The 12,605-nt window shown below is 41.2% G+C and overlaps 1 protein-coding gene across 4 annotated transcripts in view; it reads right to left on the bottom strand.

The window, feature by feature from the left end:
* Nucleotides 1-12,605, bottom strand: part of TNIK (TRAF2 and NCK interacting kinase) — a 408,265-nt gene that overhangs the window by 46,993 nt on the left and 348,667 nt on the right. For all 4 annotated transcript variants that reach the window (XM_024733810.1, XM_024733809.1, XM_024733808.1 and 1 more), the window contains 2 exons: nt 8,703-8,942; nt 6,275-6,381 (listed from right to left, as the gene is read on the bottom strand). In XM_024733810.1, the coding sequence (XP_024589578.1) occupies nt 6,275-6,381; nt 8,703-8,942 (347 nt within the window). The remainder of the gene's footprint in view (nt 1-6,274; nt 6,382-8,702; nt 8,943-12,605) is intronic.

Consider the following 12,605-nt stretch of genomic DNA (forward strand, 5'->3'; position numbering starts at 1 on the left):
TGTGTGTGTGGTACGCGGGACTCTCACTGTTGTGGCCTCTCCCGTTGCGCAGCACAGGCTCTGGACGTGCAGGCCCAGCGGCCATGGCTCACGGGCCTAGCCGCTCCACGGCATGTGGGATCCTCCCGGACCGGGGCACGAACCCGTGTCCCCTGCATCGGCAGGCGGACTCTCAACCACTGCGCCACCAGGGAAGCCCAATTCTTGATATTTTTATGGCACTCCTTTGAGTAGTAATTATTTTTGTGAAAACTGTTAGCATTTAATTGATTGAAACAGATTTGGATCCATAATGGAAATACCCTCCCTCCTGTTTGGAGAATACCTAAAATGATAAATGTGTGATACTTCTGCAATATGCCACCTTTCAAATTTTTCTTTTTTTTTTTCAAAAAGAAACAATCCTATCTCCTTTCATTCCCAAATAATGAATTCTTCCCCACTGCCCTCTTTCATTAAACAGTAGTGGTCAAGAATTATTTATGTATAATTAATAAATTCTAAAAATATTTTTTCTAAAAATTATATTACGGGTCAAGGGTGATGGGCATACTAAGGTTTCTTGGTGGTTGCTCTCATTTTGTGGAGATGTAATGTAGTGTTCTTTGTATGAAAAAAAAATCTACGAAGAGAATACAGTTCAGTGAGTTCTGAGTATTTTCCCTGGCAGCTGTGGTGTGGTAGCAGGATCCAGCTCTTTGCTCGAATACAGCACTCCTTTGATCATTTAACCAAAACCTTTCTATTAAATACCTGCTTTGTGAGACCAGTGGACCAGTTTGAGGGATGGAGGAGAGTACAGGTCACAGGGCAGACAGTCAAGGTACAACATAGTCCTAGAGGTGAGACATGTGCGGTGGAGACAACAGACAGCAAGGCAAAACTCCATATGCTGTGCGAGCATCTGCAAATGGTGTTGCAGTTTACGAAACAAGGCATGCAGCCTGGAGTGGTCAACAGTGGTGTCAGGAAGGAGACAGGACTTGATTAGGCTTCAGGGGGTGGGGGAAGAGTGAGAGCAGACATCGACTGGGGTTTTCCTGGGGCTTGTTGATGTAAAGAGGACGCCACCCTGACTGGGGACCAAGTCTGCGTTAGGAAACCCCGGAAAAGTGGGTCGTCAGAAGAAATGGGTGGTTTATGCAGCAATGGCCTTAAAGTCTGGCAGAGAACATGGGCCTCCAGGGCCGGCTTATGAATGACTGGTCAGGACGGAGGCAGGCTGACCAGATAGGAGGCTGCTGCCACGTTAGATGATAAGGCCCAGGCCAGGGCTGTCCTGGCATAAAAGAGTGGCCTGGGCATCAGCAGAACCAGCGGGATGAGCCTGCGTCTCTGACTGGGGCTCAAGGGCCTCTTTCAGTGTGAAGTTAATTGGATCCCATGGGCATTAGATCCCTGACCTGGGCCTTGTTAGTACAAGGCCCCCTCCAACTGGAGCTAAACAGTGTGGGTGCTGATCTTAATAGGGTGCTATTTTTGCTGCTGGAGTCTGAAAGAAGTGTTTAGTGTCTAGGTAACCACACATAGAAAGAGGGAAACCTTTAAAATGCTTTTCTACCTTATTTGCTTTTTTGGTAAAATATGAGTGTTTTGAGAAAATGTCACACTGTTCATATTTTTCTCTTCCTTATTATGTTGTAATTTAGTCTGGCCTAGGGGCCAAGGGGGTTGAGATAAATGCTCTTAGCGGGGATCAATTTCAGAAGAATTCCATGAAATAACAGATTTCCCTTGTTCATATACTAACTGAGCCTACTGAGATCCAAATGTGTAAAAACTTGAAAACATTCATATAGATTTCTTTAAATGCTAACTTTTAGCTCAGACGTTTGCCATCCTGCAGAGAATGCTATTTGGTCTATAAAACACACAGTAAAGTGAAAATTATTCCGTTTACTTGAGTCATAGAAAAAAGTCAAAACAGAAAATTAGGATTACAAAGTGATTTCTTGGCCCAAATACTAGGGCCAAGTCTATAATTAACTGGCTGCCCACCAAAATTCATTTTACTTTGTTCTTTGATGACACAGCAAATGAGAACAAACAAGCCATAAGAAGACAGGTTTGGGATGGGATGGAGAATTATTTTTTGAAATTAAGCATTCAGTCATTGGGTTTTGACTGGGTGTTATTGGATTAATTTAAATCTCTTCATACTCTGAATGTACTTGTTTAATCAAATTTTAATGTGCTTTAAAAGAACACACGAATCAAAGTTAAATGTTAAAGTACATGGAAGGTTTTAAAACAGAAATTTAAAAAATGAACAAATCAAATCATGATTTAAACTCAACTGTCACCTTGACATTTAAGGCAGTATAAGGCATCTGGGAGTCTATACAGTATTGCAAAGGACAAAATATTTAAAAGCAACCCTTTTTTTTTATGGCTTTATGGATGGGCAGTTGTCTGACAAATGGTACAAAAAGAACTATGAGGACTTTATTAGAACCGATAGAAAGTAAGACAGTCTCTATGTCCAGTAACAGCCTCCCTCCCACTCCGCTCCCACCACCCGTGAATCACATCTCCCATTGTCTGTGCCCCTGTGTATTTCCTTTACACACTGACTCTGGGCTTGGCCATGTGACTTGTGGTTACCAATGGGACATCAGTAAAGATGAGAGAAGCAAAGGCTTCAAAAGTGCTTGTGTATTGGGGCTTTCCCTCTTGGGATGCTGTCCTGAAATCACCAAATAGCCAAGAAGCCCAGGATGAAAGACCACGTGAAGGTACAGCTGGCCTATCAGCTCAGTGCAGCTGCAGAAGCAAGCCCAGGTGAGACCAGTGGAACAACTTTGCAGCCAACCCACAGAATTGTTACTATCTCAGGCCACTATGTCTTGGCACGCTTTATTATGCAACAAAGGTGAACTAAAGCCATCTCTAACACAGTAAATATTCCAAATCTTAAAACGTTTTAAAATGCAATCCAATCTAGAGTTGCAAAGTCTGATTCACATTTTTTTTGCAGTACGTGTGCCTCTCACTGTTGTGGCCTCTCCCGTTGCGGAGCACAGGCTCCAGATGCGCAGGCTCAGCGGCCATGGCTCACAGGCCCAGCCGCTCCACGGCATGTGGGATCTTCCCGGACCGGAGCACGAACCCGTGTCCCCTGCATCGGCAGGCGGACTCTCAACCACTGCGCTACCAGGGAAGCCCTGATTCACATCTTAAATGCTGGTCACTTAGAGATATGTGACAGCAAGGAACAGGCTTGTTGGGCAGATTGTTCCACAAGGCAGAGATAGGGATTCTCCATCCTCCCCCTCCCCTGCAATGCCTCTGACTTTCATTGCAGGTAAATAATTATTACCTCTTAGCTCACTTCCTCTCTACCTTTTCTGTAAGCAGAAAAACATTGTCTTCACAAGGTCTGCATTCTTTGTAAAAAGTACAATGTTTAAGAGGTTCCAAGGGAAAAGCACATGTTTTGCAAACCACTGACCATCAAACACCAGTTATCTTAGGGCCTTAATATTAAAATAACATTTCAGAGGGAACAAAGAGCTGCTTTTTATTTGGCTATAGAATGACAGTTCTCTTTCTTTTTGGTTGAGAGAGGGAAAAAGATTTAAAGTTGAAATGATGCTTGATCTGTAGCAACTAAACTTCTAAACAACTGATCTAATGAACACAGCCTTGAAGGCAGGGTTCCAATGAGCAAGAAGCACTGATAATTGGGGGCTTATCACCGCTCGAAGAGGGGGACTGATAAAGTTCAGGCCGGCAATCCAGGCTAACATTCCTTTGGCTCCCTGGTCACAGTCCGCTCCAGGCTTCCTCAGCTGCTCCCAGCACCAGCTCAGCGCGAACCTGACGAGTCACTGGACAAAAACTGCTCGTTGGCAACTCCACTCAGACGAGCTAGCTTCTTTGCCCTCAAGGGATGGATGTTTTTAGTGCAGTTCCATCTTATTTATGGACTGACCCCTTCCTAAGGCTTTTCATGTGAAGAGGAAAATGAAAGCTTTATGATCAAAAGCATTCCATATTTTAGGATCTGTACAAATAGTCATAACCTTCATTTTCAGTCTCTCCTTCTCTTTGACTAGCAAGAGTGCTCTCATGAACACAATGAAGACGGATAAAACAGCCTGCCCAAGTTCCTTTTTATAGTCTCAGCAGAGGCCATTTGCTATTTCAGTTGATCCTAAAAAGGAGTGTACTCTTCATGAAATATCTGAGGGAAGCTTGATGGACTACAGCAGCAAACAGCATCTGTTACCACATAAAATCTGCTCAGATACTGTAAGGATATTGTTTATTTTCCAGCTTCTTTGCTTGAGCACTTGACACCAACCAGTAGGTGGACGCAACTTCCTGATTGTAGGAATATACAGGGTCGGTAGAAAATTCTAGGAGAGCACAGAGCAACGGTGGGAGCATCACTGTTTTTCAGTGATGCTCCTTAATGCCAGAGGTGATTTCCTCATGAGAACTAGTTCTTCTGTAATTTGCCGAACTAGGGAAGTTCTGCAGCTGGTGGCTACAGCATTTCTATGGCAATTACTGTCTCAACAGCTCCCACGGCACATTTCTTGGCCTGATGCTAAAACCAACTCAGATCAGGCCATTTTGTTGGGCTGGCTTCACGAAATGGTCTCTGAAGTAACGGTCAGGGGCGCTGCACCCAGACTTCTATTTGCAGTCTTACTCCCATGTTTAAAAAACTGCCAAGTAGTAAGGCCAGAAACTATCAAACTCTTAGAAGAAAACATAGGAAGAACACTCTATGACATAAATCACAGCAAGATCCTTTCTGACCCACCTCCTAGAGTAATGGAAATAAAAACAAAAATAAACAAATGGGACCTAATGAAACTTCAAAGCTTTTGCACAGCAAAGGAAACCATAACCAAGACCAAAAGACAACCCTCAGAATGGGAGAAAACATTTGCAAATGAAGCAACTGACAAAGGATTAATCTCCAAAATTTACAAGCAGCTCATGCAGCTCAATAACAAAAAAACAAACAACCCCATCCAAAAATGGGCAGAAGACCTAAATAGACATTTCTCCAAAGAAGATATACAGAATGCCAACAAACACATGAAAGAATGCTCAACATCATTAATCATTAGAGAAATGCAAATCAAAACTACAATGAGATATCATCTCACACCAGTCAGAATGGCCATCATCAAAAAATCTAGAAACAATAAATGCTGGAGAGGGTGTGGAGAAAAGGGGACACTCTTGCACTGCTGGTGGGAATGTGAATTGGTTCAGCCACTATGGAGAACAGTATGGAGGTTCCTTAAAAAACTACAAATAGAATTACCATATGACCCAGCAATCCCACTACTGGGCATATACCCTGAGAAAACCAAAATTCAAAAAGAGTCATGTACCAAAATGTTCATTGCAGCTCTATTTACAATAGCCCGGAGATGGAAACAACCTAAGCGCCCATCATCGGATGAATGGATAAAGAAGATGTGGCACATATACACAATGGAATATTACTCAGCCTTAAAAAGAAATGAAATTGAGCTATTTGTAATGAGATGGATAGACCTAGAGTCTGTCATACAGAGTGAAGTAAGTCAGAAAGAAAAAGACAAATACCGTATGCTAACACATATATATGGAATTTAAGGGAAAAAAATGTCATGAAGAACCTAGGGGTAAGATAGGAATAAAGACGCAGACCTACTGGAGAACGGACTTGAGGATATGGGGAGGGGGAAGGGTGAGCTGTGACAGGGCGAGAGAGAGTCATGGACATATACACACTAACAAACGTAGTAAGGTAGATAGCTGGGGGGAAGCAGCCGCAAGGCACAGGGATATTAGCTCGGTGCTTTGTGACAGCCTGGAAGGGTGGGATGGGGAGAGTAGGAGGGAGGGAGACGCAAGAGGGAAGACATATGGGAACATATGTATATGTATAGCTGATTCACTTTGTTATAAAGCAGAAACTAACACACCATTGTAAAGCAATTATACCCCAATAAAGATGTTAAAAAAAAAAAAAAAAAAAAACTGCCAAGTAAGGTAAACCTGGTTGGATTCTGGGCTGATTCATTCATTGACCCTGTGATTCACTGACTCGTTCATTCATGAGCCCTCACTGTACACTGATTTCTGTGAAAGGCTACTGAAGAAATAAAAGACATGTGTCTGGTCCACCAAAGCTTACAGTCTGGGTGGCCAGCCAACATGCTTCTGAAGTGAAAAAAGAACAGAGACATTTTTTAAGGAAAGCAACAATGACAATGGTAGGTGGGGACTTCTCCCTTCAACTTACCCATCTTCCTTCCCTTACCTTGCTCTGATGGGTTGAGATCCTAGTCTGGGCCCCAGAGCACTACCATTTCCAGGAGAATTCTTTCTCGCTAATGCTGGGGATATAGAAGTTGTTCTTTGAGGCACCTGAAAGGAAACCAGAATTCAGAGATATTTTCCATAAAATAGCTTCCACAGGGTTCCGCCTGAAAAGCAAGCTACTCCTTTCCTAAGATCTGCCAGGAGATACGAAACAGGAAAGAAACATCTTGCATTTCTCAAAGAAATAGTTAACTCCCTAAACAAAATCAAACGAAAGGCCATGAGGCACATTTCAGCCACCATTAGGGAGTACAAAGTGCTCAATTTTAAAAACAAATTTAGAAACAGACCAAGTGGATTATTTTGATTCACTGGGCTAAAATAATTGATTCCCTTCATTTGCACAAGAGTGGTAGATATCAGAAATTTCTCTGGGGTATCATTAACTCAGCTGATCATTGGAAATTGCATCTGATGAGACATCCAGATAAACCGAGTTCCATTTTTAACTCACAATACAACTGATAAACAGGTAAGGAAATTATGAAGTCTGGTGAGAAATTAGGGTATCAGGCTAGAACTTGGGACACAAGCCACGTGTTAGTGAGCTCAGAAAAACTACTGCAATAGATCCTGAACGGTTCTACTTTCTAATCAACTTGCAATTTCTAATTAAAAACAAACCGCCAACGCTGAACTTTGGAAGGTCAATTTGCAAACGTGGTACAAAACAGGACTAATACTGAAAATACTGGAAGGTCTTCAAAGAACTATGTGAATACCAGTCAGACTGTGAGGTACGGTAGGAAAACGTACCATTACCTTATCTGTCAAGGGCCTAAGGTAGAATTCATGTATGCCTCATGTTAGGAAACATTTTCTAATGAAATCAAGTACTGGTAAGTGCACCAAAGGAGTCCAACATGAGGGGAGAGTAGAGGAAAAACTTACTTTATGAAAAGTGACTAGGAAATGAAAATGTACATCTCCTGTGACAGCTGGCTGGGCTAAACATTCATCAGGTGCTTCAACTTTTATTTATTTTTGGAGGCCCTTTTAACGTAGGTTTATGTTTTGTACTAGGTATTTTTAAATTATGCTTTGCTTTAATATTATGTTTAGTATATTAAATGATATTTAACACTAATACGGATCTTATTGGCTATTATAATACATTTTAAGATAAAGACCTAGAAAGATGAGTCAGTGCAGTGAAGCAGAATAACCGAATCAGTGTTCCCACCTGCTCAAATTAAATATTACTCTCACTAGTTTTCCTTTTGCACTTGGTCAACTGAAACAGTTGTAGAGAGAGACAGTCTAATGAATTATTAAAACCTAAAATCTTTGTATTGATCTAAATTTATCCTCCCAGAGTTATAAGTGTGTGCCTGCGTGTTTTTAGAGAGTGGACCAATAACGTCAAGTGTTTCCCCAGCTCTCCTGTCTGCTCCTCTGCCCATCCTATTCTCTAGATTGAACTTTGCTCCATAAATAACCTTTTCTGATGGCATCTCTGCTTCCACAAGATGAGAACAACAACAAAAGAGCCATTAGCAGCTAATTTCACTTTCAAAATAATAGAAATCCTGGTATAATATCCTTCTGAGAGGAAAAATATTTGAAAATCATTGGGTAAAAAGGTCTTATTTTTTTCTGGAATCAACAATGGCATCGATTTCTGGAAACTGTGGGACATTCCATTTGTCATAGCTCCTATGCTGAGCTCAGGAGAAAGGGGAATCCTGAACCGGGAAGAATCTGATGCAAACATTTCTACAGTATTTTGATTTTTCCAGGTTGTCTGTAGTGAGATGCATGGCCACGTTTTAGGACATTTTTTGGAATGTACAACAACTTGGTATAGGCAAAAACAAAACAAATGAAACCAAACCAGTGGAATGGCTGGTCATTTCACCCTAGAGTTTAATCCTCAGTAATCAATTAAGGCTGGAATTAAATCACAACCTGGCCTAGAAGGAGCTTTCCTTAAGTGGAGCCAACTAAAATATTCTAAGAGCATTACTATCTTCTGAACATTTGAAACCTGTTTTCACTTTGGGTTATTAAAAATAGGAATAAAAAAATTCCTTACTTTTTAATCTAGAAATTTAAAATTTGTCTAGACATAGATTAAGTCATCGATGAAAATATCCATATTATTCTATTGCTTAAGATGGATAGTTAAAATAACAGTTTGGAACGCTTGGGGTTGCGAGTTCTAATTCTGGATACAGGATATATGCTTCCAAGTCATTCAGTCTACCTGAGCCTCCATTTCTTTGGGGAAAACGGAGATCAGAAATGATAAACGACAATCCAATTCTTAGCTTGGGAATGAGGAGGGACCAAAACAAACGAAGAATAATAATAACAGACAATGATGACAATGATGGTGATGTCGATAAAAACCCCAGTAATATTACCTTTGGTGGAATGTCTTCTTCCTGTCGTAACCAAGAGCTTCGGTCAAACTTCTCAATGCGAGTGGGGAGAGGCGGGTTTTCAGAGGTGGGATCCGAGTTCTGGCGCGGCATCTCCACACGGTGAGAGCTCACGTTCAGAGCCTCCTGAAACCCAGAGAGGCCCTTCGTGGGCTGCTCGTGCACCGACTGGGAGGCGGTCAAGGCAGGTCCCTGGGATTTCACAGCTACCAGATGTGGGATCTAAGCATCAAACCAACATCACAGCAGTGTTATTAGAAGAAAAAGCAGATCAGCTAGGACTTCACTCAGAGGAAGGGAAAATAAAATTTTAGGGAGAAAGAACCAGAGTACACAGAGCCCACCACCGTTCTCTGCAGCATGCTTTTCAAAGCCCCCCCGAATTTCCCATTTAGAGCTGGAGGGCTTGACCAGGGTTCCTGGCAAAGAGTTAAATGATTGACTTGGGACTGCTAAGAAGTCAGTGAAGTAAGTGTCATGATAATGATTTTTAGTGAACATTTATTGAGCAGCAATACAATATATTTACAAGCACTTCTCTCCTAATGTCACAAACTTCCTCCTTTCAACCTCCTCACTTTGACTTCAGGGAGTGCTCTGTGAAACAAGAATTGCTCTGAACATCTTACTTCTTGTGAACTCACTAAATCGACCATGAGACGGACACAATTATTTTCCTCATGAGAATGTAAGGATTAGAGAGGGTAAGTAACAACCTAGATTTCACAGTTAATACGTGCCAGAGCCTGGATTATAACCCACACATACGCTTGATTGTAGTTCCGGTATTGTAACCCCACAGCCTAACGGCTACACTATCCTGCTTTCTGGTAAACTGGCTCTTACCAGCTAGGATATTATATAACTCTCGAGACCAGGACGTTTCTTTTAGAGTTGTGGTAAGTCTCATTATTTGGCATGTGTTGATGTTGTTCATGCAGGGAAGAAATGTAGTCTTTATGCAGAAGGGTGGCTTTTTAAGACAAATCATGAACATCTAGAGTTCCGAGTACCCTTTACCATTAGCGCTGTTCACACTTCATTGTGCTCATGTGAGCCTGAGTCCCCCTCCATCACATAGGTAAGCTCCTCAGAGACAAGAGCCATGTTTGACCTCCTATCTCTGAGTCTAGCACCGGGCCTGGCATGTGAAGGTGCTCAGTCAATCTTGGCTGGGAAAACATCTAGAGTACTTTCTAAATTAAACTGTTAATCCCACAAACATTAATCTAGTATCTGCTTTGTACAAGGGACCTACCAGACCCTCTTTGGATTGAAATCTCAGTGCCCAGACTGCTGGGGAGCATCTCTATAGCCCTCCTCCACCAGCCTGGCCCCGTTCCTCTTGCCCTTGAGGTCTTATCCCTGGAGCAGCCCTGCCCCAGCCTCTTCAGACTATCCTGGGTCTGAAACCTGCAATGTTATTCATTATGGTTCAGAGGCAATTCTCAAAGTCCAGTTCAATGGAATGTTATGCTTCAACCAGAATAGAACTGTAACCAATCAAATTTATATTAAGGGTAAATATCATTAAATATATTATTAATATGAAAACAAAGCCTATCTTACAAATATGTAGTACATGCACCCCAATGTTCATAGCAGCACTGTTTACAACAGCCAAGACATGGAAGCAACTTAAATGTCCATCGACAGAGGAATGGATAAAGAAGATGTGGTGCATATATACAACGGAATATTACTCAGCCATAAGAAGGAATGAAATATTGCCATTTGCAGCAACAGGGATGGACCCAGAGATTATCATACAAAGTGAAGTAAGTCAGAAAGAAAAAAAGACAAATACAATAAAGTAGAATTATATGTGGAATCTAAAATATGACAAAAATGAACTTATCTATGAAACAGACTCACAGACATTGAGAACAGATTTGTGGTTGCCAAGGCGGAGGGGGGTGGGGAAGGAACGTATTGGGAGTTTGAGATTAACAGATGCGAACTATCATGTATAGAATGGATAAACAACAAGGTCCTACTGTACAGCACAGGGAACTATATTCAGTATCCTGTGATAAACCATAATGGAAAAGAATATGAAAAAGAATATAATACGTTTATGTTTAACTGAATCACTTTGCTGTAAAACAGAAACGAACACAACATTGTAAATCAACTATACTTCAATAAAATAAATTTTAAAAAATGTAGTACAAAACACAAACCTACTTTAAAAGAGCCCCCAAAATAAAAACAAAAATTGAAGCTCCTAAAGAATGTTTAATCCAATTAGCTGTCACAGGGTATCTACATTTTCATTTCCTACTCACTTCAATAGAGTTTCACAAGTTTTCCCTCTACTTCCCCCTTTTACAGGGCAATAGTATCCTAAAAGGTCAAAGTTAGGGGCTTTTTAAAGAGGAAGTTTGTGTGTTAAAAGAGAAGTTTCTATAAAAATGTACCCCATGGACAAACCTCTTAGATAGCCTCATCCACCACAGGGCAGACAGCAGAAGCAAGAAGAACTACAATCCTGCAGCCTGTGGAACAAAAACCACATTCACAGAAAGATAGACAAGATGAAAAGGCAGAGGGCTATGTACCAGGTGAAGGAACAAGACAAAACCCCAGAAAAACAACTAAATGAAGTGGAGATAGGCAACCTTCCAGAAAAAGAATTCAGAATAATGATAGTGAAGATGATCCAGGACCTCATCCTGGAAAAAGAATGGAGGCAAAGATTAAGAAGATGCAAGAAATGTTTAACAAAGACCTAGAAGAATTAAAGAACAAACAAACAGAGATGAACAATACAATAACTGAAATGAAAAATACACTAGAAGGAATCAATAGCAGAATAACTGAGGCAGAAGAATGGATAAGTGACCTGGAAGACAGAATGGTGGAATTCACTGCTGTGGAACAGAATAAAGAAAAAAGAATGAAAAGAAATGAAGACAGCCTAAGAGACCTCTGGGACAACATTAAACGCAACAACATTCGCATCATAGGGGTCCCAGAAGGAGAAGAGAGAGAGCAAGGATGCGAGCAAATATTTGAAGAGATTATAGTTGAAAAATTCCCTAACATGGGAAAGGAAATAGCCACCCAAGTCCAGGAAGTGCAGGATAAACCCATACAGGATAAACCCGAGGAGAAACACACTGAGACACACAGTAATCAAATTGGCAAAAATTAAAGACAAAGAAAATTAATGAAAGCAGCAAGGGAAAAACGAAAAATAACATACAAGGGAACTCCCATAAGGTTAACAGCTGATTTCTCAGCAGAAACTCTACAAGCCAGAAGGGAGTGGCATGACATATTTAAAGTGATGAAAGGGAAGAAACTACAACCAAGATTACTCTACCTGGCAAGGATCTCACTCAGATTCAAGGGCGAAATCAAAAGCTTTACAGACAAGCAAAATCTAAGAGAATTCAGCACCACCGAACCAGCTCTACAACAAATGCTAAAGGAACTTCTCTAAGAGAGAAACACAAGAGAAGAAAAGGACCTACAAAAACAAACCCAAAACAATTAAGAAAATGGTAATAGGAACATACACATTGATAATTACTTTAAACATGAGTGGATTAAATGTTCCAACCAAAAGACACAGGCTCGGTGAGTGGATACAAAAGCAAGACCAATATATATGCTGTTTGCAAGAGACCCACTTCAGACCTAGGGACACATACAGACTGAAAGTGAGGGGATGGAAAAAGATATTCAATGCAAATGGAAATCAAAAGAAAGCTGGAGTAGGAATACTCATAGCAGATAAAATAGACTTTAAAATAAAGAATGTTACAAGAGGGCTTCCCTGGTGGTGCAGTGGTTGAGAGTCTGCCTGCTGATGCAGGGGACATGGGTTCATGCCCCGGTCCGGGAAGATCCCACATGCTGTGGAGTGGCTGGGCCCAT

The sequence above is a fragment of the Neophocaena asiaeorientalis genome, unplaced genomic scaffold, assembly GCF_003031525.2.
Source record: "Neophocaena asiaeorientalis asiaeorientalis breed wild unplaced genomic scaffold, Neophocaena_asiaeorientalis_V1.1 scaffold280, whole genome shotgun sequence".
Lineage (NCBI taxonomy): Eukaryota > Metazoa > Chordata > Mammalia > Artiodactyla > Phocoenidae > Neophocaena > Neophocaena asiaeorientalis.